The following is an 18,317-nucleotide window of genomic DNA, read 5'->3' on the forward strand; positions in this document are numbered from 1 at the left end:
CCACCTTTCACTGTGTAGCCTACTGTTGGCCATCAGTGCCCAGCAACTATACTGTCAATGCTAAATTTTTCCCAAACATTTAATTCCTTCAAGCAGGTTTCTGGGTCTTTGACATTCTTCTGTTATCATTCTTTGTGAATTCCTTTGCACTTTGCAAAATAAAATGATTTAGATTCATGCTTTGCCTTTCCTTGAAATCAGCCTGAAATCGGCTCATTGGTTGAAATTCCAAGCTCTTGGAGCCAGGTCCACTTACTGCTCCCAGGTGTCACTGCTCCCAGGCCTGTCACACAGTACACACATGCCCTTCCTACACACTCACACACCACTTTCCTCCTTTAAATGAACATATTGACAAATCCGCATTAGACATGGAACCCATGTTACTGCAGAGAAGAAGGGAAACACAGATGTGAAATGGGAAAACAGAATCCTACCCTGTCCTAGCTTGAAAGCAAGTCAGTTCATGGCAGGGCCATGAGGAAGTATAGCAAAATCCACAGGTCAAGGGCAGAGGTCCCTACCTGATTCAGACATTAACTCTAGTACTTTGGGATAGGCATCATTGCCTCTCTGTACTTGTTACTTTACAGGAACACGTGGAAGGATACACTCAACAGTATTACCAACTTTTGAACCAATACCACTCATTTTCTACACCTTCCACTTGGAAGTGAGCATACTGTCCCCTGTTCCCTTTCCCTGTACAAACCTGGTGCTCCAGATGTGGCCAGGACATTTTCTCTTCCCCATGGACATACCAGATCCAGCTCCCTCTGCTCACCTCATGTCCTTCTCATCTTCATGTGTTTTATTAAGATGTATTTAGTCCTTGGGTCCTCCCAGGATATTACTTGGACCCCATCTAACACCACATGCCTCCAGCACTTTCCATCTCTTTCTCATTCAATTTTCTGCACAGCACTTACCACTCTCCAACAAGTAAGGCATGGATTTTTTTTTCTCACCATTATCTACTTCCATTGGTTAAAGTTTGGATGTGGCTATGGGGAAGGTTATTTCTACCTGGTGTTTCTACCATGCCTGGGGATAGCTCCCTGGACCCCACTCTGTCTGGTGGACAAATATCCATGACAATGTCAGCCAAGTACATGTTACATTAGATACGGTTACATAATTTTGTACTTACCAAAAAAGCACATACTGATTGAACAATATACACATATTGTACATATTGTTCTTACAAGGAAAATAAGCATGATTTTAATGTTTTACAAGTTTTACATTTGAATGTAGGACTATTTGCATTTGAAAGCAGTGAATCTGAAAAATCTCTCCTAGAAACAAAATATTTCATTCCAAAGAATAAGTCAGATACCTATGTTTATTTTTACATCAATGTATTTCATTTCATATGTGTGTATACATACATAAATAAAATAGTGTTGTATCATGGTATGAATGAATCTCAATAGTGAGTAACATTCACACACAATAGGAAACCTTACCTACTGAAATTGGACTATTAAATATTTTTAAAAGAAAACCATATCAAAAGAAAAGGAACAAGAAAAGGTTGATACGAAATGTTTTTAAATACAGTATACATTATTACTGTTGATATCAAGAAATCCTACAGACAGGAACTGGTTACAAAATACAGTGCTACAGGATCCACACCATTTATCAACCGCACAACTTGTAACAGCATTATTCCCATACAGGCAAACAGCTGCAGAATTAGCCAGTCTCTTAGTTTCAGTACAATCTGTGTTTTTAAATCCAGTTGTCATGGAATTACAGGTGAGCTTCTGCATTAAAAAAGACTGAACTTCCTGCCACTCAGATTACACTGTGGGTTTACTTAGAAACTCCTTGTTGAAAAATCTTCTTGCCTCCACATTACTGAGTGAAACAGAGCAACGAGATGGATTCTGTCTTCTATACTCAATGCTTTCAACAATGGCATCTTTTATCACCTGCAGAAGAAGAGAAGGTCATCAGTGTTGCTATGAGCCACTGTAAACCTCTGAGAAATAAAACCAACATCTAATTGATGTTTTCTTTTTTGAATGCATTCTTTTTGAAATGCATTGAGAGATATCTGGGTAATGCATATATTATATATTTGATATCAACATGACACCTTGCAATGTGATTAAACTCAAACCCAGTGAACTGTTCTTCTTTCTTCTACCAAAAAATTCCAAGATTGCTCCAGATTTTTGCTGACAAAATTGTAGCATAGCAAATGTAAGTCTTCACCTGGCTGGAAATTTTAGGAGAGAAGAGAAAATGTGATATTGCAGCAGACCCGTCATTTTGGAATAATGGCAGCTATCTTTGGAAGCAGGGCCTGTTTGATATGATGGCAGTGCTCCCGCTGTAGAACCCAACTGACTTGCAGAAGATCTCATTCCCCAGGGACAGGCCTGGAAATGTCATCTTAACTATGAACCAAATACCTATCTCAGGGCACTATAAACAAACACAAGTCATAGGGTGTTCCACAATATCATCCACTTTCTTCTCTGGGACATGAAGTCATTGCCTATGTGCTTCAACATCGTGCTATTTAGAGAAATTCTTGGCAAGTCTGAGCTGCTTCAGATCACATGGCCTCCTCCCACTCAGGGCTCCTATGGCCCATCCGGCCTTGGAGGTATACACAAAGGGCTTTTCTCAAGCCCACACATGCTCTGAGCAAGTATGGTCCAAAGCCTGAAGGAGAGACTGTGTGTGACTTCAGTGGTGCTCACACATAATCTGTGCTCTGTGACTTAATGTCAGACCCAGAAGGCAGGGCCCTCTGGGGGAGGGGAATGTCTGGCCTGTGGGTGGAAAAAGGTGCCAGAAATCATTTTGTAGGTGATGAGCCAGACACAGATGCCCCCCCCCCCCCCGGCCCCAATGCTTCTCACAGGCTAGTCAATGCTGTTTGCCTCTGTCAATTATTTTGTATGGCCCAGGAATTATGTTATATCTAAATATGAGTAGCCTTTGCAAATACCCCTTTTAGTTGGAAGTAAAAAAGTTTGATCATCCCTGCAAGCCTTTCATATGGTAGAAAGAGCAACTTGTGGGAGAAATATAATTCAGTTATACACTTTAAAAACCAATATATATCTTCTAGGGAAAATTGGTTCAAATCTTACTGAATCTTTTAAGTAAGCTGTACGTAGTGACCCAATTTTTGCATGCTCGAGAGGAATGTAAGCAGCTTTGTGATGGTGGCTGATGTTTAAGTCCCACGAAGACCAAAGGCCTCCCTGGAACAATCATGTGTAAGATTCAGGACAACTAGCCTAAGCCCTTAATCTTATTTCCTCTTCTTTAAAATAGGAATGCTGTGGGCCAGGCTACTGTGGCTCATGCCTGTAATTCTAGCTATTCAAGAGGCTGAGATCTAAGGATCCCTGTTCAAAGCCAGCCTAAGCAAGAAAGTCCATGAGACTCTTATCTCCAACTCATCACCAAATAGCCTGGAGTAGAGCTGTGTCTCAAGTTATAGAAAACCAGCCTTTAGTACCAGCACACAAATAAAAAGTAAGAATGATATTACTAATTCAGGATGCCTAAGTATTGGAAACCATTTTATATATATATATATATATATATATATATATATATATATATATATATATATATATATTATTTGAGGCAATGTCTGGCACAACTAGAATCTGTTCATGTTGTTACACCTAAGTTATTTGTGAGGAGAATTATGAGCTATAAGTTAGAGGTTAGGTGGTTAGTTTCAGAAGAATTTTTTAAACATAATAAAGAATGCTCTTATTATTCAGTATAATTCAATATCAATTTTACCATTCAAAGTGTCCTACTCTGTATTCTTTTAGCAATTTGTCTTTCTAAAGATACAAGTTAGCTTTCTACTTTTTCTTATTAGCCAGAGAAATAGAAAGCTTTGTTTTAGAGAAGTTCCAAGGACAGAAAACAGTAACTTTTCAAGTACCTGAAATGCTTTAGATTAGAAAACATCACAGCAGAAACTTTTCTGATAATGATGACTGTTCCTTTATAATGAATAACATCACCGAATAGTGATTTTTTCAAGAAGACCCTTGGGTACAAATGAGCTTTTCTGATAAAGGAAAAATAACTTTGATACCTATAATATAAGAAGGCCAAATTCAATGCAGGTCTAACAAGCAACCACTAGGTGGCAGAGAACAACTGTAAAATCATTAAACAAAGCTTCAGATTACCACTGAGCGCATAGCCCAAGCTGGGAGTTAAGAATGTTGTAATACAACCAGAAGCTCAACTCACTACTGTGTCAGCAGCTATATTTAAACTTTTTGTCATAGTGCAAATAGATGTATCCAAAACGGCAATATGTCGTGTTTAAATCTCTAATTTGCCCGTTATGAGTAATCTTAAAGTGCTTGTATCTATTTCCTCTTTCATTCTCCTTTGAAAGGCACTGAGTTCAAAATACTTCCTGTCAGTGTGACTCAGCAAGGCCCTCATATCCCAGCTTACTCCATCCCCTCTGCCTGTCTTGATGCCTACTAGCCCATGTTGATGCTGACTTGTATTATTCAAGGTGTCCCTAATTGTTGTATTAGGTAAATAATAGATAGAAATAAAGATAGCAACTTTGTAATAAAGATAGAAATTTAAGAAAATCATTTTACAAAGTATGTAAAGTATCACTCTCTCCCTCCTATTCCCCTAGGAAACATACCAGTTTTCCTAACAACAACATGACAGGCTGAGAATGCTGAGATCAAAGTTCAAAACCAGCCCAGGCAGAAAACATTTATGAGATACACTCTCAGTGATGGAAACTGAGCACTGGCCCACCCGTATTATCCTATCTCCAGGAAAAACTGACAGAGTTGAATCATACCTGGGCAGAGAGCATGGCCCTATCTCAAAAATAAGCAGCTGGAAATAAGGCTGGAAGTGTTTCACAAAGACAACAGAGCCTGACAAGTAGGCACAAGGATCAGAGTCAAAATCACAGTAGCACCAAACATAGAAAGAAAGAAATCAAATTTGGAGGTGGGATATTGATACATTTGTAGTAAATATTAAGTTTCCCTCAATAGAAAACAACCAAACAAAAAGCAACAGCCTAAGAGAAAAGCTCTGGTGTATTTTATTTGTTTGTTTTGTCAGTTGTGGGGCTTGAACTTAGAGCCTGGGCACTGTCCCTGAGCCTCTTTGTGCTCAAGGACAGTGTTCTAACATTTGAGCCACAGCACTACTTTCCATTTTTTGAGTGGTTAATTGGAGATAAGATTATCAGGTGACTATTCTTCCGGGGCTGGCTTGGAATCGATGCTCAGATCTCAGCCTCCTGAGTAGCTAAGGTTACACTCATGAGCCATTGGTGCCCAGCATTAGTTATAATGTATTCTGAGAGAGAAGTGAAAAGGTTTTGGTCTACTACAATGAATCTGACAGCTAGCACTTGCCTTCCTAATAAAAACTGAAATATAGCCAGGCACTTGGGCTTCATACCTGGAACTACTAGCTACTCAGGAGGAGCTGAGTTCTGAAGGATGGTAGTGCAAATCCAAGTGTGGCAGAAAATTCTGTAAGTCTCCATTTGCAAAATAATTTGCAAAAAGGCAAGAAGCTTTGCTCAAGTGGTAGAGCACAGGCTACAATTAACTACTGAGCAAGAGTAGGAGAGGCTCCCAATGAAACCAGATTCTTAGTAGTAATCTCACTACAGGATAGGAAGATCATTCCTTCATGCTCTGGCCTGTATACAGGAGGAAGGATTACTACTCAGAGAGGTCAAGAAGAAATCATACACAGCTAGGACTTTCTAAGTTTCCCATTAGCATTAGATCACTCTATTTGTATATTTATTTATTTAGTGTGTCTATACTGTTGTATGAACTCAGGACCTGAAAACTTACCCATTAGCTTTAGTTCTCCCTGGTGGTTAACTGGAGATAAGAGTCTCATAGTCTTTCTTGTCTGGGTTGGCTTCAACCAATAATCCTCATATCTCAGCTTCCTGAGTAGCTTAGATTACAAGCAGGAACCACCAAGGTTAAGTTCATACTCATTTTTATAAATCTAATTTCTACTCAGCTGACCATGCTTTCTCAGACCCAAGAATACAAATAATTCACACTATGTCTCTGGTTATTCATTCTGAAGGCTCTGGTCATCATATAAAATTATGAGCAAATAAATTCATTATATTTTTGTATTTCATGCTGACTTTTCTATTCATTAATTTAGGAGGATTGACTCTGATTCAGATGATACACAGAAAAGGATTATTCCCTTCCATACAGGTCCAATAAAATAAGCCATGATACACTGTGACAAACTTCCAAATTATTTTCAAAAAGACAAGATCCTTGACTTGTAACTAGGCATTCTTATAATGCTGAATATGATCAAATTAAGAACTAAGTCATATTTTTCCTTATGTTAATTAAGATCTACTACAAAGTGCTTTGCAAAATTATCTGACAAACATAAAAACTCACTAGTGTCAGAGAATATACCAGAATATACCTACAGAGTACATTAACAGAATGAGAATGAAAAACAAAGTCTTTTCCTGTGATCTCAAAATCAATACGGAGGTTTCCTGCCTCCAGAGCAAAGCTTGGTTTGTGCACTAAGGTGTGAGCCACCTGGCCAGGAATATATTTTGTAGAGATTTCTTACGGTGGGGAACTCTACATGTTACCAGCAGCACTTTGTACCTGACACTGGTTATTGATGCTAGGAATGGGGAGGGGAGACACCAGTGAACATTGTAGAAATCAGTTATAAATACATTGTATCCCCTCTTAGGAACCAAGAATTATTAATATCTCTGGAAGATACAAAGTAAGTTGACAAGTCATTGCTTTTATAGGATTTGTAATGTATAATTAAAAGTAAAGGAGAATACAAACACTAATCATCATTACTGTCGTTGCTATATTAGCTATTTTAATTTCCTGCATATCTATTATATTACATGCCCTTAAATTACATTGTTCCACTTAAACTCCATTCAGATCCTGAACATCGGAATCACTTTTTTGCCTTACATTTGAAGAAAGTAAAATGTGGAAGATGCAGCCTATGTGTCAACGACCATTCAGCTAAGAGGCATCGAAATGAAGAACTCCAGACCCAATTTGGTCTGACTCCAAGGCCTTTGCCTCCTCCACATACCACCTGCCTACCAGTGCAATCCACTATACATCAGTCTAATAAGGAACCCAAGGAAGCAGACTACGAAATACCATAATCTTGTCATAGTAAAGGCACGGAAGCCATGTTCAGTGCAAAGGAATTTGGGAGGACTGAGTAAGAGCAGAAACCCAAATTGAAACCCCAGGCTGCTGTCTTGAAGTGAGCAAACACAGAACCGAAAACTTCTTGAGACAAATTGAAAAAGCAGGGCAGCTAAGGATGTCCTGGGGAAGTATAGCAATAGGAGCATACAGCTGTTGTTAACAGAGTGAGAATTGTCTCAGAGGAGAGTCAGGTCGGAAGACGAATTGAAGAGAAAAAACTGCCTTCAGCCACACACACTGGTAATGGCCACCAAATTGGAAAGGATCTTTGTAAGGAGTGGCAGACAAGCAACTATGTGTGCTGACAGTTTGTATTCCAGGGTCTTCTGTTTTCAAACAACTCTGGCAGTTATGTGTGATGGCAATGAAGTATAAATCAGTATCCCACTCCACCCAAATGGAGTGAGGATAGGATTTAGATCCTAACCACCATGCTAATCTCAACAAAATTAAATGCTCTTTATATATGTATTATCATTTAGCAGGAAGCTTTGATAATGATCAAAATTTTATTGGCATTAAAGTGCACATGAGAGGCCACCAAGAGAGACAGAATGTTAGCAAGAATTGAAAGTTTTATGTGTCTCTCTCTTTCTATGTCTCTCTCTCTTTCTCCCTCTCTCTCTCTCTCTCTCTCTCTCTCACACACACACACACACGCACAGAATAATCACTTGGACATGTGTCACAATGGTCATGTAATTTCAAGAGAAGGCCTCCATTCATTCACTCAAAAGTGCATTTACTTGCTGTGTAGTCGGCCATGACTTGTGAAGACTTGTGAACACTTTGCATTCTACACATCTCCAATGGTCTTGTAGTGTATTTCCTGTGGACTTTCAGGGACATGGGATGGACATACACTGCTCATATCCCATCTCCTAGCAAGTTTCCACTTCCAGGGCACTATTCACACATCACCTAATTATGTGTTCACTACTGCCACTATGATTGGTCCCATGACACCTACCTTAGAGATGAGGAAACCCAAGTTCCAAAGGTGTGAGTAGCTTATTTGAAGTCATACATATGACCACACTGGGATCACAAAATGATATATAAGCCATGATCTGGCATCTACATGCCATGCCAGAAATGGTAGCAGAAGCTCTTTATTAGTGCCTACTTAATGGTTTGTGATGAATCAACATTGAATGTGCTATAAGTCAAGACAGTTTGGAATTCAGTCTATTTTTGTTTGCACTTTAACTTTAACGTTCACCCTTATGTGTCAAACAAGCTACCTTGAAGAAGGCTTTGTACAGTGTTTAACTAGAACTATTTTACTTCTTACATAAAATATTCTAGCAAGTTTTATATAAACCAGAAATGAAAAGAGCAAGAGAAATATAGCCGCTTAAGATAGAATTATATATGTGTGTTTATTATCAAGTCTAATAAGATATTTCTATAATCTAGCTCATTCCATTTTAGGATGACATATGACATTTAGCACATTTCCTTCCAAGTAATATATGGAATATATTTTCACACTTCAAAGATAGACATAATAACTCCTTAGCTCACTTCTGTTTCTCCTAGTATGGTATTTATTAAAACAGAACTCTTTGAACTTTTGTTGACTCTTTATTTCATAGGTTAGTAGATTAACATACTAATTTTCTCTCTTCATACACTGTAAATTTTCACATCACTATAAAAATAATGTAGCATGAAGCTTTCAAATGTTCACTTATAAGCAATAAAATGAAGAATAAATATTCTGAGAAAAGCATATGTAGTATACATTTTGTTAAGTATGTTTTATAGTCTTTGCAAAAGCAGGCTAAAAAGAATCTTAGCCAAAGAACTTATTAGTAAAAAAAATTTCACATATTTACAAAATAGAAGACAAACACAGCCCAGCTGCCATGATTGCATACAATTATCGTGGAAAATCTCAGGACAAAGTGAGCAGGCCAACAAACTAGATGTGCCAAAGTTCTCAAAGCTCAAAAAAAATCTAATTAAAGCCCACAAAAACAGAACACTTATCACATACGCTGAGTTCTTTTGTGGCATTCATTTAGCCTCCAAACACACTGATAAATTAAACATCTTATCTTTCTCTACTTCATTTCTTTTTTCTTTTAGTCTTTTTTTTCAAATATACAAAATCCAAGTAATCCAGTGAACTTGAGCTTTCCCAACTGATCATCTTTTGTCAGAAATAATGGTATGGGACTGGAAGCTAATGATTTTAATCACACCGAGGTACATATTAAATGGTTATTTTTCAGACTAAAGCATCTCACAGGGCTGGGAATGTGGCTTGGTTGTAGAGTGCTTGCCTAGCATTCACAAAGCCCTGGTTTCAATTCCTCAGCACCATATAAAGTGAAAAAAAACAGAAACTGGGGCTCAAGTGTTAGAGTGCTAGTCTTGAGCAAAAGGACGCCAGGGACAGTGCTCAGTCTCTAAGTCCAAGACCCAGGACTGGCAAAAAAAAAAAAAAAGGAAAAAATATCACAGACTAAGCACCAGGTTAATGACAATTCATTTGGCAATATTATCAAGATGTATACACACACAGAGACACACACACACAAAGCTGCATGTAAAAACATGAACACATTCACTAAAAATCATGTCATTAATTTTTTGCTGATTAAGTACATTCCTGATTAAACTTACTCTCTTGCTCTTCTATCCCCTTTCCATCATCTTCCTCTGTGTTTGTCGTTTATTTTTATGATAGAATGAGTACAGTAGAGATTTCAGAAAAGCAGCCAAATATTAAAAAAAAAAACACCAATCAAGAATGATATAAAAATCAGTGTTTCACCAATTTGGAGTTACATGCCTTGTGGATTTCATAGGGTTCTTCTGGTGTTTGTAAAATAGTTTATGTATGGGAAGTGACGTAGCAGATTTGGGATATTTCATTCATGAATCTTAACTTTTCCTTCATTTCAAAAGACAGCTGTGTCGGTGTGCTCTGAAAGAAAAGCAGTATTATCAACAATGGCAGGAGATACTTACATCAATGTTGTTCAGGGTGTTGAAGTACATCAAATCATGGAGCCTTTTGAACGCTTGATTTGGATATTGAAAGTTGAACGTTGAAAATGGTGATTCAGGATCATCAAAAATGTCAAAGTCAGCTATTTCTTTCTCTTCTTGCGTTTCTCTTGGAACACCTAAATAGCAGAAGTCATCCATGGTGTTATTTTGAAAGCAGAAAATATCCCTAAACTTCAGGGAATAAGATCTACAAGTTGACATTGAAGACAATGTTGGGAGCCTGGACTTGAACATGCTGTATCTACTGATAAATGCCACACAGGCATCAGTGTCTCTATCATTGTACCTCCTGGTTTCCTTTCTCCCTCTCTGCAAATGTAGAAGACTGCTTTGTATACTTAACATCAGTCTAGAAATGAGGGTAAATAAATGGCTTGCATTAGCAGCAGTCAACCAGACTTGATGGAGTTCTGCTCCTCAGTCTCCTGGTGCATGGTTGAGAAAGATTCTAGATCAAGTATATTCCATTTATTAGACGCCCTCACGAAGACAGTCAGGTTCTGCTTGGGGTAGCCACTTGCTAAAAGATTCTTCACTGTCTGCATTCCTTCCCTTTAACCCATCCTCAGTCCTGACTAATCCTTTCCCAAACCTAAACTTTATCTAATTAAGTTCAGTCCACAGCAATATACTTGATAATGAATAGTGATGGAAAATTCCTTAAGCTTCAAGGGCTCCACTGTTTGAAAACTAAAACTTTCAGTTAATTCTTCCTCTCCAGTGTTAAGGCATGTTTCCCATAATAACCTCTAACCCCTTGTTGGGGTCAGCTGTGCCTTTAAGGGGCCACTGCTGACCTTGGCCTGTCCCCCACCCCCCTTCCTCCTTTGGCAGGAAGAGAAGGCCCTTCTCCTGGGGCAACACGTGTGTAATGGAGGACACCCAGAAACCCAACCCTTGGGGGGCTGGGCCTCTGCCCCGAGGGAGGTCCCTTGACATCACTTGATGGACAGCCCTCTGTGACCAATCTGCAATCCCTCTCTTGTGCCCGCCCTCGGGGGTATATCTGGGGGCTCCTCATTTGAATAAACAGAAGCCCTAGAGGTTTTCTCCGAGATCTCACGCGCTCATGTCTTCCTTGGGCTGGCGAGTATGGAGGTCTCGCACCCACATGCGACCCAAGGCTAAACCCGGGACCCCACTCCCACGTCCGATACCCTACTGGCCGGAGGGGGCGTGAGAGAGTAGGTATGGATCCCCCGCAGAATAGATAGGTAAGCCCAGAACCCTTCCCCATGTGTTGGGGAGGGATAGAGCTAAGCCTGGCAAATTTACAACCCCGACAACCCCGACAACCCCGACAGCATCCAAAGAAGTCTAGAAAGACCGTCTTCTTCAGGATATTCCTTTCGCCCATCTTTCCTGGACTTGGAGGGGGAGTTGTTTACATAATGGAAAACAACAATTTCAGGTTGTAAAATAATATGTGTTTTAGAGACCTAAGCAGTATGCCTGTTGATCTCTGACTCTGGGATAATAAAAAAATTTTTAGATTCCTCTAGAGGTGGGAAAAATAAGCGACTGCATTTTGAAATTGATTTTCATATTCTGTGAAATTCAACATGGCAACCTGAAATTGTTAGGCATAAGGTGTCTCTAGATTGTCTTGCCAATGAACATTCTCATGTGTTTTTGCATTATTTGTTCTATAAAAAGAGTAGTCTTAAAACAGGCTCAGATTGTGTGGAGAGCAGCAACCAGAGTAGAGAGAGCTAACAAAGAATATTGTTCATAAAGTTTAGTTGCACATATGAAAATACAATGTACTCATTGAAATGGCTTTGAGAGAGCAGGGAGGAGAATAAGAGAGGAAGATGTTGATCAGGATACATTGTTTGCATGTGTGTAAATGTCACAACTAATGTACTACTAACATTAGTAACAATACATAGTCTCTTCAGTTAAAAAAAAACCCACTACCTCCTGGGACAAATATCTGCACAACTGTGGGACCAGGACCATATGTTTCATTTACACAGACTTAGATACAAATTGTTTTGGATGTCAAGAATTTCTGATGGGCTGGGAATATGGCCTAGTAGCAAGAGTGCTTGCCTCCTACACATGAAGCTCTCGGCTCGATTCCCCAGCACCACATATATGGAAAGCGGCGCTGTGGCTCAGGTGGCAGAGAGCGGGAAGAGGCCAGGGACGGTGCTCAGGCCCTGAGTCCAAGGCCCAGGATTGGCCAAAAAAAAAAAAAAAAGAATTTCTGAAACATCCTCATTGCTACTTTTGTGACTTGACTGAATAATTTAACATCTTTAAACTTTAGGCTCTATTCTGATAACTGAAAGCACACATGTACACATACATATGGCAACTACATAATAAAAACTTAATTATGTTATTAATATGGAGAAGATAACATAACATCCTACATAATTTCATAGAAAAGTCCATTCTGTGTATATTAGGTAACATAATGAATTCTACTGAATAATCAACAAAAAATATTGTCTCTAAAGTAAACATAATTGTCTGCCTACTGAAAAAATAGTCAATATGTTTAATGAAATTGACAGCAAGATAAACTTAGAAATCAGACTACTCAGTAAATTTTTAATTTGTCATTGAAATCAGTTATTTTAGAATATGTCTCTTTCAAAAATGTTACATTTTATTTTAGATAATCAATCTCTTGTTTAATGTGTACTTAAAACAAAGGTAATCTTAATGGCAAAAAAAGAAATGATAACATAATGGCATTCACAAGGAAATGGTCAGATCTTGAACGAATAATGTTGAGGGAGACAAGCTTAGATTACAGAGGACAAAGGGGCATGGTCTCCCTGATATGTGGTTGTTGGAGGGGGAGGGGAGAACAGTAGAGATCATGTCTGTAAAATAACAACCTTCTTTTCAAATGGTATTTCTACATGTTTTGGTCAGTGACTTTACATTATGTCTCTAAAACCAAACAATTACTAAATAAACATAAAAAGGTCTAGGATAGACCTGCCAGGAGCACAATAGTTCAACAGATACATAAATATGATTATATAAGATGAGGCTAAGCAAAATGAACTCCAAGAGATGGAAACAGGAGGATTTTACTGTTGTCATTATGTTTAATGTACTAGGTAAATTTTATGGTCACTGTATATGATTCTGGTACACTGGATATTGTATATATGCTTATCTGAACTGGGGAAGGGAAAGAAAAATGAAGGAGGGTGTAACAAATATGACAAGAAATGTACTCACTACCTTATTGTATAACTCTACCCTCTCTGTACATCACCTTATCAATAAAATTTAACTTGAAAAAAAAAAAAGAGTTGTCTCACAAGAGGGATCATCCAACCATTTAACATCCCCTATGAAAAGGGCACCAATGAATCAACTCAAACTCAATACAAATTTGAGGATCTTTGCTTAGCCTTTAGGTTTCTGGATTTTAAGGAACTCTGGGATCTTGAGAAAAAAAAAGAAGGAAAGCATTCTGGGTCTCAAGATATCTACTATTGATCTAGGCATGGGAATTAGTTCATATTGTAACAGCGGATGGAGTGGTACTGGCTGGTATTGTATTTGTTTTTCAACTCCACCAAGTTGACATTTTGTGGGATGGAGCCTATTCCCAGCATACCTGGAGCCTTATACTTTCTGAAGTTGATGTTGGCTAGAACAAAGTGGATGATAGTGGGGCAGTCCTTTTCCACATCAGGATTCTTGGGCTTAAAGACATAACACTCCTTCAGTCCTTCACGATCAAATACATATGGATCAATCTTCGGGAATGGGAGCTTGTTCATCTTAGCCCATTTCTCTGCAAGGAGAAGTTCCTGTGAGAAAGAAAAGGATACCTTTGGGAACTTTTGTCTGAATTTGTGTTAGTCTGACTCTTGTTCAGTATGGAGTAGGTATATCTCGTAATTGTGTGCTCTTTGATGAACTCAACAACACCTTCATTCTCAAGAAACTCATGAATCTGAAAAAAAAAAACTCTAGAAATTCAATATTGCCATGTCAGTAAAAGCCTCTCTTCACAGTAGATATTTGAAAACTTGTTGATGAACTGAATAAAAGTCTCTGGAAGTCTATGAATCTTAATTTGACCGATATCTCAATACCATTTACAAAGTAACAAAATTCTAGGCAAGCAAAGAATTCCATAGCAATGAAAATGTTTGCTGAGGACAGCTTTGTGTTGCAGAAAATCCCATGTGGGTACAGATCATTTCTCCATTGAAAATTAAGAAAACCATGCTTTTTAACCTTTTCTTTCTTTCCCTCTGCTCTTTGTGTTAGTCAGGTCTAGCCCTGCTGAAAATTCTTCCTTCCTAGTTATTCAACAGCAGAGCAAAGCAAAATCACCCAGGGAAGCAATCGCGTGCCCCACGTGCCATCAGGGAAAAAAGGGAGCCTTCTAGTGTTTACAAATATGACTCAAGCTGGGAGAGATGATGTGCATGTGTGGAGAAAGAGGAAAGGAGAGTGCATGAGGTAAAAGTCAAGCTATTTTTAGATGGCTAAGTCAACAGTGGAATCAGGAAATGGTAGAAACTTTCCCTTTCCTCACTGATCCTGACGTGGACAAGAGTGAAAAATAGTGACTACATGGACAGTGATTACAAGAGGGAATACCCATATCCTTCCTGCCTCTGTCAAGACTGAGCAATAATGACACACTATGAGTAAAGATGGTACTGTGAAACAAAGAAAGTTTAAGGAAAATGCAAAGTTTAAGCAAAAGCCTCCTGTTTCCCAAATGACAGCCATGGACCCAGACTGCACTCTCTTCTAACCATGCATTTCAGCTGTTATTTGATTACTGAACACACGTGCCACTTCCTGAGGAAGAGGTAGGGAAAACTCACAGAGTACGAAATAAAGCCATGGTGTAGAGAGAAAAATTGGGCAGCATTGATCAGTGGGTTAATTTATAAAATGTCTAGGCTCATTTCTGAATATCAATGTGAGACTGAAAAACCTTAAAGCAGAAGGGAAAAATGCCATCAAATAACAGAAAATGATCCAGACTATGTTGCAAAATGCATATACTTGCCAGTTCATTTATTTATGTATAGAATATATTAGCCTATGTAAGTAAATATATAAATATGTAAATATATCTCATAAGAAAAGATCAATAACTATGTACATATGACCATATAAAATGATGCTTATCAAAATGAACTCTGAGAAATGGAAGCAAAAGGTATTTTATTATACTGTTTACACTTCTTTTGTTTTTCCTTTCCTCTTTTCTTTGGTTTATTCTCTTTTGTCACGGTATTAGATTTCTATACTCTGTGTTGTGTATAAGTCTATCTGATTTTGGGAGAGGAAGGGGAAGCACAAAAACACGGTGAGACAAAGGGTGAACCAATTCAGCAGTTACATTCACTAGACACTATGAGCTATACAATAGGGGACAGGGGAGACAGGAGGGGAAACACTGGGAGAGAATAAGGGAAGGGGTGATACTGTTCAAAAGGAAATGTACTCATTATCTGACAAGGCAACAAACAGTACAAGAAATGTATCCAATGCCCAACGTATGATACTGTAACCTCTCTGTACGTCAGTTTGATAATAAAAATTTGAGAGAAAAAAAAAAGGAAATGTACTCATTATCTGACTTATGTAACTGTAATCTCTCTGTACATCACTTTTACAGTGATTTTTTAAGTACAATATGTATTTGGCGGATGATTCCAGAAATTCAGAAGAAAACTACAAATACAATGTAGTAGAAAAGAACGAAATGTAATTATAGGAAATGCCATTATAGGCAGCTGGACCTCCATCTTCCATCTTCTGTAGAACACTGTTGAATGCACTTCTGATGGAAGGATGGGAATGTGGTGGAAATTTCCAACTTTATGTGTGCATAAATTTCCAGCTTTATGAGATGCTGATGTTTTGGAAAATACTGCAAGCCATGACATGGAGAAAAGAAGACGTTTGCCTAGCAGGAGCTGTCTACTATACTTGTAGCCAAAGTCAGGCACGATTAGATGTGGCAAAGTGTACTGTTTCTGCAGTAAGGACAGCATTATGGGTATCCATATCAGCCTTTTCATGCCCATTAGGCCTGTGAATTTCAAGCCCTAAGTTGTTTTTGGAGTTGGCCATTTTTCCTATGAGATTTTATAATTCCATCTTAATGGCTGAGCAATTGTATTTCATTCACAAACCACATTCTGAAGCTTCTTTTCTAAGTTGTGCTTGGTCATTGAGTAAGTATAAGAGCCTGAAAATCCAAGCTGTGAAACCCCAAAAGGATTCTTACAATAATTTTTTCAAAGCAAAAAATAAAAAGGAAAAAAACAAAAGAATATAAACATATTTTAGTAATACAATTTATATGTGTATGTGTGTGTTTAAAATGCGAAATTGACATTTTAGCTAGAGGAAACAGGATTTTTTTGTCTCCGCAAATATACAAGATATTCTGACAATTGGATGACAAATTTTTCATTATTTAAAATTTATTTTTTAAGATTCGAGAGCATAATTATGTAATGTAGTAATTGGTGCCCACTATATAACCCAGAATAATCTCAACTTACATTCCTTAATCATAATGGCAAATAACCCTTTTGATCAATAGAGTTACATTCACCAGGCCTAGCTGGTTGGGACATGGCCTTTTAGAAGGCCATCATCTGTTGGGGATTCAGCTTGGCATTGAGGGGGAGAGGGTAGTCCCGAGATGCTGCCTTTCCTCCCTCCCTGGGGCCGTGTGGCTACTAGCTACACCTACCCCCTTCCCAGGTCTGGAACCAGGAGAGGGAGTTAAGCCAGCCCCACCTCTGGTCTGTGAGCGTGTGTGTCATAATGGCATGGTCCGGCGCCCAGAAGGCAGTTCTGTGGGAAGTGATATTAGCCCGTGGGGGAGGTCCTAGTGCGCTGCTCTTTGATGGACATGCTCACCAGCCTGTCGCTAGCTCCTGGTCAGTCCCTCCCCTTCCCTTGTCATTACTTCTGTAAGTCTGATTGCCCCTCCCCTGAATAAACAGAAAGCTCTTGAAGCTTCTCCGAGAGCCCACAGGTACCTGTCTTCCTTGGTGAGTATAGGGAGGGGGAGGGCATTCTCACGGCCACACGTAACCGAGGCTACCAGTGTCCTCCATTCCACCTTGGCCTGCCCGCAGGTCAGGCGGCCGAGGAAGAGAGTGGAAAGGGAGCACATATAAGGGGATAATAAGCTTGGCATCTCCGCATAAGAGGAGGTATAAATTTAGCCCGGCAATAATCCACATTATCCATTAAGGACCAATAAGTACATGAAACAACAGGCTTATTAATTCAACTGAACAAAAGGAAAGTACAAAGTCAATGATATATAATCTAATATCATAGAACAGGAGGCCTGTTGGACTGGTCCTAAAATGCTTGCACCCAGGAGGCAAGTCAAGGAGATTGTGAATTTGAAACCAGCCTTTGGCTACATAGTGAAGCCCCATTTCAAGAAACAAAAGAAAACAAACCCAATAGAAGCTAAAACCAGCAGAGCTGTCACTTAGAACTCACTGTTTTATTGTTATGGTCACTTTCCTTCCAGTAAAAGGCAAGCTGGTAGTCATAGTACAATAAGCATAAAGTTATTTTTTTCTACAGCTAATGTTATATAGAATTTACATAATTCTCAGCAGTTACTGTTTGTTCTTGTTCATTAAAAGAAGGGTACAAACTCACTGAAAGATGCCTGGAGAAGTCATTGTTGGTTCTACCTACTCATCACAAGCCATCTAATCCTCAATGGCATACTGGTGTGGTGGGCTGGGTAGTAGCCCCTTTAAACACAAATCCATGTCATATGCATCTGGGTCCTGGGGACACAGCCATATTGAAGGAAAGGGTTCCTTGCCAATAGAATTATGTTTTATAAAATATTTAACAATAGACAGATGTGGTGATGCTGGCCTGCCATTTAAGCTACTGGGGAGGCAGAGGGTTGCAATTCAAGATTAGCCAAGGAAAAACGTTAGCAGCACCCTATCTCAACAAACAGCTATACATGGTGATGTAAGTCTAGAATTCCAGCTATGTGGCAGATATTAACTGGAAGATTGCAATCCAGGCTAACCT

The 18,317-nt window shown here is 38.8% G+C and overlaps 1 protein-coding gene across 1 annotated transcript in view; it reads right to left on the reverse strand.

Annotated features, from left to right (window-relative positions):
* Nucleotides 1-1,384: 1,384 nt before the first annotated feature.
* The window catches only part of Pla2g4a (phospholipase A2 group IVA), a 142,787-nt gene continuing 125,854 nt past the window's right edge, over nt 1,385-18,317 (reverse strand). Inside the window, exons 16-18 of the mRNA XM_048356438.1 lie at nt 13,867-14,062; nt 10,233-10,390; nt 1,385-1,940 (exon numbers count right to left, since the gene is read on the reverse strand). Coding sequence (XP_048212395.1) covers nt 1,809-1,940; nt 10,233-10,390; nt 13,867-14,062 — 486 coding nt within the window. The 3' untranslated portion in view covers nt 1,385-1,808. The remainder of the gene's footprint in view (nt 1,941-10,232; nt 10,391-13,866; nt 14,063-18,317) is intronic.

The sequence above is a fragment of the Perognathus longimembris genome, chromosome 11 (assembly GCF_023159225.1).
Source record: "Perognathus longimembris pacificus isolate PPM17 chromosome 11, ASM2315922v1, whole genome shotgun sequence".
NCBI classification, from domain to species: Eukaryota; Metazoa; Chordata; class Mammalia; order Rodentia; family Heteromyidae; genus Perognathus; species Perognathus longimembris.